General features: G+C 32.2%; 1 protein-coding gene across 1 annotated transcript; it reads left to right on the top strand.

The window, feature by feature from the left end:
- The first annotated feature begins 2,294 nt into the window (after nucleotides 1-2,294).
- On the top strand, nucleotides 2,295-17,426 carry LOC131856597 (putative disease resistance protein RGA1). Its single transcript, XM_059208439.1, has 6 exons — nucleotides 2,295-3,570; nucleotides 3,619-4,845; nucleotides 4,979-5,032; nucleotides 15,461-15,550; nucleotides 15,667-15,735; nucleotides 17,200-17,426. The coding sequence occupies exons 1-6, from the start codon at nucleotides 2,295-2,297 to the stop codon at nucleotides 17,424-17,426; spliced, it is 2,943 nt and encodes a 980-aa protein (XP_059064422.1).
- The last annotated feature ends 1,070 nt before the right edge of the window (nucleotides 17,427-18,496 follow it).

Raw genomic sequence — 18,496 nt, forward strand, 5'->3', positions numbered from 1 at the left:
ATGGGAGGAGATGTCACCGAGGAGACCAAGCAGGCCCAAAGAGTAGGAGACCAGCGAGGGTCGATTTGCAAGGGAGTTAATGCCAGCACTCCCATTAAGAGTAGGCCAAGCGGCTCTGGCGGGAGGACACCCGGAGGTCTCCAACGGAGGAGCATGGAGCAGCGGGTTGGAGCTTAGGCGGCGGAGGGCGAAGCGACACCGATGGAAAGGGGCATGACCGATGGGACTGCTTTGGCTGGCGGGGAGCTGCACAAAGACCACATGAGTGGATGGAAGCACGAAGGGCGGGGGCCCCAAAAAATTTTGCGGGCCCTGCAAAATCTGTAGGCGTGACAGTGTACGAGGTGGTCTACAGACCCCCCAAAAAAATTTGATTCTTTGCATATTTGTATATTTTCATTGATTTATTCGTTTATTGATTTTTTGCATTTGTATTTTTATATTTGCATTTGGCTTTTTGTTTATGTTAATGCTTTTGTTCATTTTTGGTTGCGTCTCTCTACCTTTTGGTATAGGTATGGGCTTGTACACATATTTGTAAGTGTTTATATATATATATATATATATATATATATATATATATATATATATATATATATATATATATATATATATATATATATATATATATATATATATATATATATATATATATATATATATATAAACATTTACGAATATGTGTATAAATCCACACACTCACATATATATATGTGTGTGTGTGTGTGTGTATTTTCGTTTTGATCTATTTTAAATTTGTTGACTTTATTTCTCTTTCTTTTTTGTTTTTTAGTGGTTTGTTTATGTTGCTTGGCTTTCCATTTTCTTTTCCTTGGGTGGTTATTCCTTGGAGTTTTTTGGTCTCTCATCCCTCAGGTGGTCCTTTTTCTTTTCCTTTCTCCTTGTTCCTCGTGCCCTCCCACAACCCACTCCTCTTTATATTCTGTCTCAAATCTGCAACTCAACATCTTTCATATCTTTAGAATTCTTCTCATCCTGATGATGAATCACGGAGTGTGAATCAAAACGTTGATGGAAAAATAACACACACAATCGAATCCAGAAAAACAAACTATTATACAATATGGATTGTGGAAATCTCACAGCGTTAATTAAAATAAAAACTTTTACAAACCAAAAAACTATGATTTAATATAAATGTATATTTAAAAAAAACATCCGCAAAAAATTATTATTATTATTATTATATTTGCAAAATCCGTACAAATATAGCAAAATTAGCAAAATTGGCAAAAAAATTTCCCTCACCAAAATAGGTCAACTTTATAGTCAAAATTCATGGAAATGGCCACCCGGATGCAAGTGTGATGTCGAAATTGCAATAGGACGCCCCTAAAAATAGCACCTCCCCAGATCTGAAAATCGAAGCCTCCAAAATGTCTCCAAAAAGACTAATCAAATAAACCCTTTAGGCTCTGATACCATGTGAGATTTTGCCAAGATCAAGAGCTCAATGAAAAGTATAATAGAGAGACAAAATAGATGATAGGAATAAACTATATTCTATCAAGATGAAAATACTGATCAACTGCATCATCAATCAATACATACAGTGAATATGAGTCTGCTTATATAGGCAAGTCTATATGGATATGTGAGCACACAAACATGACATGTGACTCAATGAGAAACAAGAGTAGGTAGGAGAAACAATATAATATTCCACATGAGGCTAATCACCCACCGAATGTGGAATGTAACAACAAGATAAGACCACAAAAGGTGGAAATTCTCCTACACACTATCCCAATGTGGCACAAACACCCAAGTGTTTCATACCCAAACTACTATGATGTGCATGTACCTAAGTAAACTTAAGTAAGGTGTGATAATATCCAACATGAATAATTAATTACACCAACAATTTTTACTATTTCAGAACTATTCCCAAATAAAACATACATATCTAATTTTGAAATTTTTCATTCTCTCTTTAATATTTTTACTATAAAGCAGTAATTTTGGTTCTATTTTCCATTCTCTCTTTAATATTTTTACTATAGAGCAAGAGTTTTGGTTCTTGTTTAAGTTTATGTGACATTTCACATAAAACATTCATTTAGTCTTCAATTACCCCTTTAATATTTTTTCTCTAGAGCATTACTTTTTGCTCATTACGTTTCAGTGTTATTCCCCCATAGAAAATTCAGATCGAATGTTCAAGTTGTTTTTAACACATCGTTAAGCAACTTCGATCTGTTGTTATTGGGCATGTATACGAACTTGAGAGATCTTCTCCGTCTACTTTCAGTAGTAGTTAGAACTTCTTAATAATGGATCCTGGAATCGCAGTAGCTATTATTGACAAACTTTCCAAGATCATAGTGGAGCCGATAGTCAAGAAAACGTGTCAAGAAATAGCGCTGGTTTGCAACTTCACGCGGGACTTTGACTGGTTGAAGGAGCTCACAAGTATACATGATTTTCTGGTAGACGTAAATTTACGGGCTGTACAAGACAAGGGGGTGAAAAGATGGCTGAACCGAGTTCAGGACGTTGCCTGGGAAGCAGAGGACATTGTGGAAGAATGTGCTCTTTGCCCTCTTTATGCTAGCAATGTAACTCAGTCTTGTGTTTGCAGTCCTGTGGAATTATATTTCCGCTATAAAATGGCAAAAAGAATTCAGAAAGTCAAAGAGCGGGTCATATTTATCACGAAAGGTGGAGAGCAGCTGAAGCTTTTGGGTGAATTAGTGTCGGCTCTCTCCGAACAGTCATCAAGCAATGCAGAGAGGAAGGAAAATAGTCTCCTGCCCAGCGATTCACAGCCTGTAGGGATTGAGCTCAAGGTTCAGAAGCTTATCACCGAGATAGATGGATCAACTGTTCCAGTCATTGCCGTGGTGGGGATGGGCGGAGCAGGGAAGACATTTCTTCTCAAAAACGCTTTTAAGAAAATCAGAGCAAGGTATACGCATTCAATCTGGCTTTCCATATCACAGGCATATTCTATTAAAAAATTGCAGCTTGATTTAATGAAAACTTTAAATGTTGAGGTGAATGATGTAAGTGAAGATTATGCCGCGCAGCTGATTCATGACGCTTTAAGAGGAACGGAATCTCTCATCGTGCTGGATGACGTCTTGAGGGTAGACAGAGAGAAAAATATCATGACAAGCCTTGGTCTACCAGTTGGTCCTGAAAGCCAATGTAAAGTTGTTGTTACAACAAGAAATAGGCAAATTTGCGACAACCTTGGTGCTTTGCCTTACGACATGGAGCTTTTATCAGAGCAAGAGAGTTGGAAGCTGTTCTGTGCTCATGCTTTCCCAGATGAACCCGTCCCGGATCAACTTCAAGCGATAGCTAGTCAAGTTGAAAAGGAATGCGGGAGGTTACCATTGGCTCTCAAGATAACAGGAGCCTCTCTCTCCCGCTGCACGGAGCTGAAAAAGTGGGAATTTAAATTGAATCAGCTCAAGAAGGTTGATCTTGTGAAGTTTGTTGATCCTAACTATGACTTAATTATGCACATTCTCGAATTGAGCTATGATTCCTTGCCTCCACCTCTTAAGGTCTGTTTTTCTTATTTGTCATTAATTCCTGAGGATTAGAAAATAAATGCGGAATATCTCATAAATCTTTGGATTGCCGAAGGATTCATTTCCCAAGAAGGAGAATATCAGTGGGAGGTAGCTTGGCGTTATTTAGATCTCTTGGCCAGCCTATGCTTGCTTGAAGTAGAAGAGGATGAGCATCTAGTCAAACATTGTAAGGTCCATGACTTGCTGCTCGATTTAGCAATTCTTATATCTAAAGAACACCAATGTAAATTTTCTGTTAATGATGCCTTCACATCCGCGAAAAGAATTTTACTGCACCAGCAAGAGGCCATTGTACAAACCAGGGAATCTTGTCCAAGATCTCTTCGGACTCTGTCATTGTATGAAACTTCCATTGAGAAAGTTGAGAAAAAGTTTGTCAGTCCTGTGAGATTATTAAGGGTTCTCGACTTGAGCAACACTCAGATCTCCACATTGCCCCCTTGTGTCGGAAAGCTAAAAATTCTCAAGCTTCTCAATTTATCATGCACAAAAATTAAAAAGGTACCAAAATGTGTGAAAAGTCTTAAGCGTCTTCTCTTTCTTGATCTGTCTGACTGTGAGCTAGAACGTCTTCCTAAGTGGATCAATAAACTCAAATGTCTCCAGCATCTCAATATAAGTGGTTGCAATGATGATCTGCTGAGTCATATGCCCAAAGGAATTTCAAAGCTGGTGGATTTGAGGGTACTAAGATCGAGCCACTTGAGGTTCTGTGCCGAAAAGGATGGATTCTTGAAGTTGGAGGATCTTCCCAAATTAACCTGTCTTCAAGATGTAAGCTTAGAAGTTAATAAGGAAATGAACAACGGAACCTTTGCTCAGCAACCCTACATGAGCTATCTATCAGTTAAATCATCTGGTGCAATATCTTCTTTGCCGCCGAATCTCTCCGACATGCAGTATCTACAAACACTTAAACTCGAGAAATTTGCTGTGCCGAATTGGCTGTGTGCGCTAACAGATCTAGCGTATCTCAAATTAGAAAAGTGTGACTGTAGCTATTATCCGGAATTTCAAAACTTGCCTAACTTGAAAAAGTTGGTATTAGATGGTGATAACACTTGTACAGAACTACCAAAGGTGTTTGGAAAGCCATCTGGGTTTCCCAAGCTACGCTTTCTGACAATTATGAATTTCTCTCATTTGGAGGTGCTGCCAGATATGGAGGATGGAGCAATGCCCTTCCTGCAGGAGTTCTATGTAGGATCTTGTCCGCGAGTGAAGAAAGTTCCAGAGGGTTTAGAATGGTTGACAAAACTAAAGAAGTTCTACTACACTGGTAATGAAAACGATTAATTGAACAGAGGCCAGCAATTCTGGGATAATATCAGAGCAAATATCAAAGATCAAAATAATTCTCAAGTGGAAATCATTGTAACTATTATTTAGCTGTTTCGCAATTATGAATTCAGAGATAAACTGGGTTAAGAACAGCAAGTTTGGAATGAGATCAAAGCAGAACGAGCGTATGTGGACCTGGTAAGATAGTATTCAGCAAATGATTTATTTACTTCAGTATTTTATTAATCATCCAATAATTGTTTTTAGTAGTGTAAGTTTTTCCAATTAGTTTGTCAGTCAGCAAATCATTTACTTTCTCTGAAGTTCTGAATTTAAATAAAAATATTTTACTTCAAATTATTTAAATCTTACTTTCTATTGGATGTTAAAAGATGTTTACATAATTTTCAATTATCTATCAACTCCAAGTTGTGGGTTTAGTTTTTTTATTTTCCAAAATAATTAATTGCAAGATTTTTATTGGTTTATTCTTTAATATATTTTAAATAGAATTGATAAAGTAAATAAATATATTCATAATCAACTAAATGTTTGTATGGTGTGTAATTTGTGGCAGTCAATCAATACACAAATTTGTAAAGGTTCTATATATGCCTATTGCAGATAACAAAAAAGTTAGTCTATTAAAATGTCTGTATGGATGCATTTAATGCACAGCCAGAATGAAAATGTTATCTATGACAAAATTGAATTATTTTCTACTGTTTGCATGTATATTCTGAATAGTTTGCTTAGCCCAACTCATCAAATTAATGTCTTGCACCCAAAAATGATCTTTTTTTGTAATTCTCATTCTATATAGCTACATTGTCTTGTTTATTATGTTTATTATGTTTTGTTCTGTTTTGCAATGTCTTGTTGCAGTTGTTCTAAATTTTTATTTTCTGCTTTCAAGATTTCTATCTTGAAAAGCTATTCTATTGTATTATTTCTTTTTATTAATATATGCATTTTTTGAGAAAAAATAAAAACTTATCAAATTAATATTTGTATTATGTTGATAGACATAAAAATAAATGTAAAATGTCAAACCAGGCAAAAGATACATTTTGTTCAATCACAGAAGTATTTGTAATTAATTAAGCCGAGAGGCTTCTACAATGGCAGCAAATTTATGTGTCAGGGGTTTTCAATAATTTTGATGGTCATTTGGTTTTCAATTATTTAAGGCTTAAAATAATAATTAATTAATATAGAATGTAAAATAATTGATAGATTAATAGATTTGGTTTTCAAAACAGTTATGAGATAGTTTCACTCCATTCAATAATTAAAACTTTCAACTTAGAATTTCAAAGGATCTCATTGTACAGGCAAGAAGGATACTAGATCTTTACATCTACTTGTAGAATCCTCTGCAATTTAGTTTTTTGGTTTATGTGATTGAGAATATGTTGTATATGAACACAATATATATGTGGGCAATATAGATTTCTTTGGAAGATTATGCTGTTTTTACAAAGGATAACAAGCTATAATCTTTGGAAAAGAAAAAAATCATTGATCATTTCAAACTCTGTGTGGAGATTTCATTGAAAGGAAGGAAATTCTCCGTTTTAGGTATATTTAAGTTGACATTAGAAGGTTGGTTTATGGTATAAAGATTTCATTAGAAGGTTTTAGTTATAATGAGTAGTTTTAAAGAAGTTTAATCTACTTAAGAATGATAAAAAGAAAAAGTAAGAAATTAAAAAATGAAAAATGGATATCTTATTTTCAATGCGTCATTTTAATTAATAATGTTTTGCAATGATATGCAGTGCAATGCATGGTGAATCCAAATTAACCACCTATTTAATATGAAAGTAGATTTTTATGTTATTATTGTATGAATAACTAATACAAATTTGTTGGTAGAGGAGGGTTGATCTGGATTGGGGTTGTAGAGGGATTATTTATTTGTGAATTATTCTTCTCGTGATTGCAAGTGACTGGTATATGAATTATAGATTTGTGCATTTGCCTATTGTAATCATCACTTTCAAAATATTTAAGGTTTTTATATAATGTTTGGTTTTGTTGTATTTAATTCAGGGTTTTGCATTTTATATTTTTGGATATGATGTAGTAGTGAGTATTGAGATTTGCAATGAGGAGATCAATGCATTGGAGAAGGAATTCAAGATGCCAGTGAGAGTTGTAAATCTATTTTACGACATGCAAAAAGGAAAGGTAGAATAAAAATGTTTAAAAATGTTTCTTATATGTCTAAATTAATTTCTTTTCTTTCACAATGTTAGAATAAAATCTTACTCTAATTGAAAGTTATATAAAGGTTAAACTCTTACTGTCATGGTTAGGGTTAGAATAAAGGTTATGAGTAAGATAATTTTAATGATAAGAAACTTTTAACTATTTTAAAATGTCTATATTTTAATTATAATAAATTTTGAAGCTATTTTAAAATGTATTTATTTCATTAGAACAAAGTTTCATAAGAAAAGTACATAATATTAAAAACTTTTGTAATATTTTATAAAAAATGACAATAAGTGTTATGAATGCATTATCCTACAATAGTTATCTATTTATCGCCTTAAGTTAACACTAAAATTTAATTAACTATAACCTTAACCCCTAAACCTAATCTCTCTAATTAAATGAAAACCCTAACCTAGTCTTAAAGTTAACTCTAATCATATAGTTTTTAAAATTTTCAAATTATATCATAAAAGTTTAAACCCGTAATTAATTTTTTGGATTGATTACCATTACGGTTTGATAAACATTCAAAAGCATACTCTAATCATTTAAATTTATATATGTTTTAGTTCTAAATTTACTCTAAAACTAATTGTTGATTCATTTAAATAGAAATATCAAATTACTATTGATGATACTCATTTATTCTTAATCTAATATATTTATTAATAAAGTATATTTTGATACAACCTTTGTTAATTTTATTATTATTCAAATAATTTTTAAATGTTTTATTGATGTTTCAAATTGTTTTATAAAGGTTAAACCCTTAATTAAGTATTTGATTTTATTAACATTAGGGTTTGATAAGAATTCAACTAAGATTTTGCCTTAATTAACTATTAAGGTTAGGGCTAGAATAAAGGTTATGTGTAAGACAATTTTAATTATAAGAAACTTTAAATTATTTTAAAATGTCTATATTTTAAATTTATAGTAAAAATATCATTTCAATTAAAAGTGAGTTTAAGCTATTTTAAAATGTCTTTATGTCATTAGAACAAAGTTTCAACATAATTATTTCATAAAAATATTAAAATAAGGAAACAAAATATTCATAAGAAAAGTACATAATAATAAAGATTCTTTTAATATCTTATAAAAAATTATTATAAGTGTTATGAATACATTATCCTACAATAGTTACCTATTATCTTACCTTCAAACTAAACTCTAATTAACTATAACATTAACCCCTAAACCTATTCTCTTTGAATGAATGTCAACCCTAACCTAACCTTAAAGTTAACTCTAACAATATAAAATTATATCATAAAGGTTAAACCCTTAATTAACATTTTGGTTTGATTACCATTAGGATTTGATAAACATTAAAAGCATACTCTAATCATAGAAATTTATCTAAGCTTTAGTTTTAAATTTATTCTAAAACTAATTTTTCATTCATTTAACATCATTAAAAAAATACAAACCCTAACTATAATGAAAACCTTAACATAATAAAACCCTCACCTTGACAATATCTCTAATTTAGACCTGATTGAACTCTAAACCATAACTTGACCCTAAACTTAAATATAACCCTAACTTCACCATTACTACAATCCTAACCCTAACCCTTAACACTAACACTTAACCTATGATACAAACCCTAACCATTGAGATAATCCTAAACATAAGCCTAATCCTAAGCGTAACCATAATCTTAACCCTATCCCTAACCTTAATCCTAACCATTAGCCTAACCCTAACAATGATGTAAACCCTAACTACAATCCTAACCCTAACCCTTAAAACAGTGACTCTAACCCTCTAATATAAACCTTAAACCCTTAACCCCAATGATAATGTTGTGATATAAACCCTAACCCTAAACACAAAACTAACCATAATCATAAATCCTAATCATAACCCTAATCATAATCCCATGATATAAAGCCTAACCCTAGAAATAATCATAACAATAAAAGTAAATAGTAATCTTAACAACAATTATATACCTAACCTTAACCTTAACCCTAAATCCAAAACCTAACCATTAACCTAACCCTAACAATGATGTAAAGCCGTACTATAATCCTAATCCTAACCATTAACCTAACCCTAAAAGTGATTCAAACCATAAATATAAATCCAAACTATAACCATAACAATAAATATAAACCCTAAACCTACACATAATCCTAAATGTAACCCTAAATCCTAACCCTAACCATAATCTTAACCATTTCGCTAACCTTAATCCTAACCATGATATAAATCTAAACCCTAACCATTAGCCTAACCTTAACAATGATGTAAACCCTAACTATAATCCTAACCCTAACCCTTAACCTTAACTCTAACCTTCTAATATAAACCCTAACCCTAACATTGTGATATAAACTATACCCCTAAACATAAAATTAACCATAATTATAAATCCTTATCCTAACCCTGATCGTAATCCCATGATATAAACCCTAACCCTAGAAATAATCATAATAGTAACATTAAATCCTGACCCTAACAATAATCGTAACACTAACCGTAACTGTAACCTTAAACCCTAAATCCAAAACCTAACCATTAACCTAGCCCTAACAATGATGTAAACCCTTACTACAACCCTAACCCTAACCATTAGCCTAACCCTAAAAGTGATGCAAACAATAACCATTAGCCAAACCCTAACCCTAGCCATGTTGTAAATCCAAACTGTACCCATTAACACCACCCTAACAATGATATAAACCATAAACATAATCCTAATCCTAACCCTAACCCTATGATATAAACCCTAACCTTTCACATAATCCTAAACATAACCCTAAATCCTAAGAATAACCATAACCTTAACCCTATCCCTAACCTTAACCCTAACAATTATATAAATCCAAACCCTAACCATTAGCCTAACCACAACAAAGATGTAAACCCTAACTACCATCCTAACCCTAACCCTTAAAACTATAACTCTAAGCCTCTAATATAAACTTTAAACCCTTTACCCCACTCCTAATGTTGTGATATAAACCCTAACCCTAAACACAAAATTAACCATAATCATAAATCCTAATCCTAACCCTAATTATAATCCAATGATATAAAACCTAACCCTAGAAATAATCATAACAATAACACTAAATACTAATCTTAACAACAATTGTAAACCTAACCCTAACCTTAACCCTAAATCCAAAACCTAACCATTAACCTAACCCTAACGATGATATAAACCTGTACTGCAATCCTAATCCTAACCATTAACCTAACCCTAAAAGTGATGCAAACAATAAATATAAATCCAAATCATAACCATAACAATAAATATAAACCCTAACCCTAAACACAATCCTAAATGTAACCCTAAATCCTAATCCTTACAATAATCTTAACCCTTTCCCTAACCTTAATCCTAACCATGATATAAATCTAAACCCTAACCATTAGCCTAACCTTAACAATATTGTAAACCCTAACTATAATCCTAACCCTAACCCTTAACCCTAACTCTAACCCTCTAATATAAACCCTAACCCTGACATTGTGATATAAACCATACCCCTAAACATAAAATTAACCATAATCATAAATCCTAATCCTAACCCTGATCCTAAGCCCATGATATAAACCCTAACCCTAGAAATAATCATAACAGTAACATTAAATCCTAGCCCTAACAATAATTGTAACCCTAATCCTAACTCTAACCTTAAACCCTAAATCCAAAACCTTACCATTAACCTAACCCTAATAATGATATAAACCCTTACTACAATCCTAACCCTAAAAGTGATGCAAACCATGACCATTAGCCGGACCCTAACCCTAACCATGTTGTAAATCCAAACTGTACCCATTAACTTAACCCTAACAATGATATAAACCATAAACATAATCCTAATCCTAACTGTAACTCTATGATATAAAAGCTAACCTTGGACATAATCCTAAACATAACCCTAAATCATAAGCATAACCTCAATCTTAACCCTAACCCTACCCTTAACCCTAACCATTAACCCAACCCTAAAAGTGATGCAAAACACAACTATAACCCTAACCCTAACCCCTAACCCTAAGTCTAAACCTATTATATAAACCCTAGCCCTACACATAATCCTAAGCATAACCATAAATCATATGCCTAAACATAATCTTGACCCTGACCCTAACCCTAACCATTAACGTAAACCTAAGAATGATGTAATATCTATCTATAATCCTAACCCTAACCCTTAACCCTATGATATAAACCCTAACCATAGACATAACCCTAGCCATAATTTTAATTATTAATCCTTTGAACCACAATCATAAACTTAACTATAACCCTTACCTTGATGTTAATCCTAACCCTAAATGTAAAATTAACCATAATCATAAATCCTAATCATAACCCTAATTTTAGTCCCATGATATGAACCCTAAACCTAGAAATAATCATAACAATAATACTAAATCCTAAGCCTAACCATTAACCTAACTCTAACAATGATATAAACCCTTACTACAGCCATAACCTTAACCATTAACCTAACCCTAAAAGTCATACAAACCATAACTATAACCCTAACCCTGACCCTTAACAATGAGTATAACCCTATGATATATATCCTAACCCTACACATAATCCTAACCATAACCATAAATCCTAATCCTAAACACAATCTTAACCCTAACCCTAACCCTGATTCTAACCATTAACCTAACCCTAACAATGATGTAAAATCTATCTATAATCCTAACCCTAACCCTATTCCTATGATATAAATCGTAACCTAGACATAACCCTAACCATAATTATAAATGTTAAGCCTAACCACAATCTTAAACTTAACCATTGTGCTAACCCTCACCCTAACATAGTGATGTATAAACTGTAACCCTAAACATAAAACTAACCATAAATGTAAATCCTAATCCTAACCACAATCTTAACCCTAACCCTAATCATGATGTAAATCCAAACCCCAACCATTAAACTCACCCTAACAATGATGTAAACCCTACCTATAATCCTAACCCTAACCCATGACCATAACCACCCTAGCCCTATGATATAAAGGTCCTAACCCTACATATAATCTTAACCATAACCCTAAATCCTAAGCCTAACCACAATTTTAACATTAATTGTAACACTAAACTTGATGTAAATCCAAACCCTAACCATTAACCTAACCCTAAAAATGATGTAAACCCTAACTATAATCCTAAACCTAATCCTTAACCCTAACCCTAACCGCAATCATAACCCTAACCTTATGATATAAACTCTAATCATAGAGATAATCCTAACCATATACCTAAAAATTAAGCCTAACTAGAACTTTAACCCTAAAAATTAACCTAACCATAACAATGATGTAAACCCTAACTATAATCCTAACTCTAACCCTAACCTAAGACATAATCCTCACCATAATGATAAATCCAAAGCCTAACCACAATCTTAACCCTATCCCTAATCCTAATCATGAAGTAAATCCAAACCCTAATCATTAACCAAACCTTAATCATTAACCTAATCCTAACAATGATGTAAACCCTAACTATAATCCTAACCCTAATCATAGCCCTATGATATAAACCATAACCCTACACATAATCCTAACCCAAACCAAAACTATAACCACCCTAGCCCTATGATATAAAGGTGCTAACCCTACATATAATCTTAACCATAACCCTAACTCCTAAGCCTAACCACAATTTTAACATTAATTGTAACACTAAACATGATGTAAATCCAAGCCCTAACCATTAACCTAACCCTAAAAATGATGTAAACCCAAACTATAATCCTAAACCCAATCCTTAACCCTAACCCTAACCACAATCATAACCCTAACCTTATGATATAAACTCTAATCATAGAGATAATCCTAACCATATACTTAAAAATTAAGCCTAACTAGAACCTTAACCCTAACCATTAACCTAACCATACCAACGATGTAAACCCTAACTATAATCCTAACTCTAACCTTAACCCTAGACATAATCCTCACCATAATGATAAATCCAAAGCCTAACCACAATCTTAACCCTATCCCTAATCCTAATCATGAAGTAAATCCAAACCCTAATCATTAACCAAACCTTAATCATTAACCTAATCCTAACAATGATGTAAACCCTAACTATAATCCTAACCCTAATCATAGCCCTATGATATAAACCATAACCCTAGACATAATCTAACCATAACCCTAGACATAATCTAACCATAACCTACATCCTAGCCTAATCATAATCTTAATGCTAACCGTAACACTAAACATGATGTAAATCCAAACCCTGACCATTAACCTAACCTCAACAATGATGTAAACCCTAAATACAACCATAACCCTAACCCTAATAGCAAGACAAAATGAACCCTATTCCTTATTGAATTAGGCCTACTATTTTAAACTAAATCAAATCCTAACCCTAATAGTAAACCATAATGAACCCTAATCCTTATTGAATTAGGCCTACTATTTTGATTCCGATCCTAACTATAATTATAAATCTAGAATTGAACCAAATGGAATCCTAAATCTAACACTATACCAATACAAAATATACAACTGTACAACAATATATAATTTGAAATTAATTTATGTCATGTCTTTCAATTCATGCTACGACTGCTACTAGCTTATATATATTTAATAATATATATAGAATAAGCTGAGAGATATTCTTCTCGAAGCGCCTATTGCCATTTAATGTTGATAAATTAATAAAAAAATAGGCACCTCTAGAAGGATATCTCTCTGCTTATTCTATATATATTATTAAATATATATAAGCTAGTTAATTTTCTTTTGAATTTGTTCTCTTCAATGTAAATGAGGTTTCCCTAAATCTATGTATGTTTGTGTTTTTTTCTATTTTGTGCATAGCAAGTAGTTATTAAGGAGTGTATATTTTAATTTTTAATTGTAGTTCTCATGTTGATGTGGAAGGTAATTTTGACACTTTTGTTAAGAAATATTTGAAAGTTTATTATTATTATTCTATGCAAATGTTCTTTTTATATCACTGTAGCATATATTTTTTTGCTATATGTTACGGTTTTTCTGTAATTATGTTTTGGGGGAGGCAGCTAACTAGGCTTACATACCTTATCTTTTGTTGGAATTGAATTTGTAACCTCTCTTTCAAGAATACAAATTTCCCACCACTAGATCAATTCAAACTGTACTATAATTATATAAAATAATAATGTGAAAGTTTACTATCATTCTATAAAATAATAATGTGAAAGCTTACTATCATTCTATAAAATGTGGGGATAGAAAATAATTCTTTATAGGTAACAATTATGAAATAAATGAAATAATACAATTATGTTTAATTTTGGTTTAAGTGATATTCAGATGTGTTTTATGGTTATATGTTTCTACAAATCTATATTTTCCTATAAAAATTTTCTTTCCACCTAAATGAAAGATTTTACTCGGAGGTGAAGTAAAATCTTAACTAGGGTTAGCCAGAGGTACGCCGACAATCTGATTAGATCGATCTGGCTAATAAGTTTATAGATCAGAGTGCAAGTAGCTTACTAAATGTATGTACGTGCAGGCTTGGAATTTGACAGGCAAAATGGCCGTTTTTTCACTTTTGAATCGTATTTGACAGCTTAAAAAATTAGTAGAACGTATGCATTGACATGCTATTTTTTTCTAAAACCGTATAGATGACACTTCAAATTATATATATTAGTTTAGAATGTTTATTATAAAAATACAAATTTATTTTAAAATGGAAGGATTTAGAATATGGAAGGATGTAGTTGTTTCTAATTTTATAATATTTTAATATGATATTTTAGAATAGTTTTATTTTTTCATATGAATTTAGAAACTTGTCATAATTGAAATGGTAGAATATAATTGATAAAATATTTTAATATGAATTTTTATAATATATTCTATTTTTTTATATATGAATTTAGAAACTTAGTCAATTTAATTTTTTAAATATATTTAATAAGATTGTTATAGAAACTTGTCAATATATATATAATTTTAAAATTTAAATGTTTATTATTACTAAATTAGTAATTATTAATTGTTTATCATTTAATGTTAATATATAATATATATTAGTGTATTGATTTAGAAACTTATTTAATAAATTTAAGATTTTTGCATATATTACTAATTTATCATTATTTTCTCATTAAGATAATGATTTTCTTTGCTTCAATCTTCTACTTTTATATTTTTTCTTAAAATGTCAAGTGAAAGGCATTGAAATGACTAAACCGTCATAAAAAATTCATATAAGAGATAGAGATGACCGTCAAATTCCAGACCTGTGTACGGGTATTAAAATTGTTTTTACGCTGTCCGTACACATACATTTTGCTCGTATGATTCCTTTAAAGCTGTCAATGCAGTGATTTCTGGTTTCTAAACGGGGTTATAAAATGTGTTATTGATTTTTAGGAAAAATTACAGGAGTTGTTTGCACAATCAACGGTGTTATTGACATAAATAAAAATGATTTTCCAGATGGCCGTCGAGATTTGTTTCTTTGTTCGATTTTTCTGTGATTAGCCGGACGTCTAATCTTATTCTCTCTCTATTTTCTTTGTCACTACGAAATTTGATTTTGAACAATATCAACAGTACTGTGAATCCATAATGCCCAGGGCACATGGAAATCGTAATCAACGCCGAGTACTGGGCAAACCCATTGACAGTGGCACTGTTTCCGAAAGGTTAGGATTTCTAATTTCACACTTTCAATCTAAGCTATCTGTTATTTGGGTTGGATTGGATTAGAAAAACTTAGTCTTGTTGGAGATATAATCCCAAATACCCCCACCTAACATATCAAACCATATATCCTCCGTATGCATAGCTTATCTGCAGACATGAGACCAACAGATTTTCTTAAGATTTGGATGGATTATCATGTACTCTTCAGCCTGTCTTTCTATCAGATCACATGCTTTTTGGGCAGTTAGAAATATATTATTTTATGAATGCCCTCTCTCCTCGGTGATGTGTGGAAGGTCTATTTCTTAGCACTTCATTTTTGTAAGCACTCTCTCGGTAGAGCAGAGTCCAGCTAAGTGTATGAATCTGTAATGTTTTGTTTTAATTAAATGCAAATGTTTATGTTTTGGGTCTGTTCTTTTTTGTTCTGTCTTTCACTCCCCTGTTCCTTCAAGTCGATCTTTATGTTTTCTAAATCTGTTTCTGTAAAATATTAACTGGGTGTCAGTTCTTTCAATTAGGTTGGCTTGAAAACTATCTGGGTGTCTGTTCTTTCGATTGGTTTAGGTTGAAAAAATTAACAGGGTGTCTGTTCTTTGTTTGTTTTGATACAAAACTATAGTGCGCGTTGTTTAACTTTTATCGGTTTCCTTATAAAATTTGAAAGATGACGCTTACTGTTGTGATCGGTTCCAATGCAAAACATAAATAGATGTCTGTTGTTTTCATGGTTTCAGATTAACAAAAGCTTATGTCACTTGCTTTCTTCTAATACAGCGTAGGGTTTAATTAGGTGCAAGCGAACAATGAGCATTATTGTGAGTTGACAACTTGCTTTTTGCTGGTGCATTTGGCGTGATTTTACATTGCCATTGTGTTTCCTAGTGACGTGTTTGTGAAAAACCCAATAAGAATTTCCGTTGTTTATTACAGAATAGTTTCTGGTGTGTATCATCAAGTGAGAATTATTTAAAGTGACGGACAGAGGCAGAGGAAAACAAAACAATGAAGAAAATAACATAGGAAAAGAGCTTGATGATTCCAAAACTTTATATTCATTTACCAAAACACATATGATCTTCCTTACAAAAAGAGCTGCTGCTCTTCTTAGATTTTAAACACGTAAAATCAGAACGTATACTCCTCTGTTCTGTACTTCAAACAGCAAATTATTCAGCACTCACAAAACTGTCCATGTTCTGGTTATAATCCTGCAGCTGTTACCATAATACAAAACCCCTATTCCTATTTTAATTCCATTCTACAGCTGTATATGTTTCTAGACTGTTCTTTTTTTCATTTACTTCACAAACACTTTACAAACTTATATTAGAATACCCATGGACAAAAAACAATAAACAAAACATATGAATTGCATTTAATAGTGAGTTTCAAATCCACCATAAGAAAATTTAAAAGATTACAGTCAAAAGTTTTTTTTTTTGTTCAAATCTGTCTTATAGATGTTGACAAGGAAGATGGAAAGAACACGGTAAGAGTTGGAGAGAACGAGAAGACAACAATGAAAGAAGGATCACTCTTTCATTACGGAGAAGTAGATGGGGCAATTGGGGATTACTTCCAGCATTCCCCCTTAATCTCTCAACTGGCATCTGTGATTTCCAAATTGTCTCGATCATGTAAAGAACTTATTTTTCCTAATGCCTTGGTGAAGATATCTGCAAATTGAACTTCTGACTTGCAATGTTCCAAAATGATATCTTCATTGTTGATCAACTCCTTAATGAAATGATATCTTGTGTCAATATACTTACTTCTTTTGTTAAAAACTGATTTTTTTGACAACGCAGTCACTGAGTTGTTGTCACAGTAGATCTTCGTTGCCTTTTGTTGTTCATAGCTCAATTCTTTCAACATTCTTCTCATCCATACTACTTGACAAGCTGCCTCTGTAGCTGCTACATACTCTGCTTTAGATGATGAAAGAGTAGCAATTGGTTTTTTCTTTGAAGTCCATGATACTACACCAAATTGAAAATTAAAAACATAACCTCAAGTGCTCTTCCTATCATCTATACTCCCTACATAATCATTGTCAGTATATCCTATCAGCGTGAAATCATTTGACTTTGTGTAGACTATTCCATAGTTCCTTATTCCACTAACATATTTCATAATTATTTTCCCTACTTGCCAATGCGAAACTTTTGGAGACTCCTTGAACCTTGAAATGAGACTAACTACAAACATTATATCTGACCTTGTGGTTGTTAAGTACATGAGACTTCCAACAAGCTTTTAGTACAAAGTTGAATCAACTTTAGACCCTTTATCATCCTTTCTTAATTTCAAACCTATGATAATAGGCATTGGGGCTGATTTTAAATTTATCATATTAAACCTTTTCAAGATATCCTTTGCATACTTAGATTGTGAGATGAATATACCTTTATTATTTTGATTCACTTCAATGCTAAGAAAATACTTCATTAAACCCAAATCAGTCATCTCAAATTTCTTCTTCATAGCTGATTTGAACATGTCAATTAATAGATCACCCGTGAATATCAAGTCATCAACTTATAAAAAATAATTATGATCTCACCTTGCTCATTCATCTTTGTGTATAAAGTAGGCTCATTGTTAAATCTACTGAAGCCATTCTGCAAAAGCTAACTATCAATTTTGCTATACCATGCTTTTGGGTCTTGTTTACATCTATAGAGTGCCTTCTTGAGCTTGTAAACCTTTTTTTCATGACCCAAAATCTCATATCTAGGTGGCTGCTCCATAGAGGCC

The sequence above is a fragment of the Cryptomeria japonica genome, chromosome 7 (genome assembly GCF_030272615.1).
Source record: "Cryptomeria japonica chromosome 7, Sugi_1.0, whole genome shotgun sequence".
Lineage (NCBI taxonomy): Eukaryota > Viridiplantae > Streptophyta > Pinopsida > Cupressales > Cupressaceae > Cryptomeria > Cryptomeria japonica.

Excerpts from the sequence above, each read along its gene's own strand:
- LOC131856597 (XM_059208439.1), top strand. The coding sequence starts at position 2,295 with ATGGATCCTGGAATCGCAGTAGCTATTATTGACAAACTTTCCAAGATC. Across the intron at positions 3,571-3,618 it reads TTTGTCATTAATTCCTGAGG|GATTCATTTCCCAAGAAGGA; the intron begins ATTAGAAAATAA and ends GGATTGCCGAAG. Across the intron at positions 15,736-17,199 it reads AGTGGCACTGTTTCCGAAAG|ATGTTGACAAGGAAGATGGA; the intron begins GTTAGGATTTCT and ends TCTGTCTTATAG.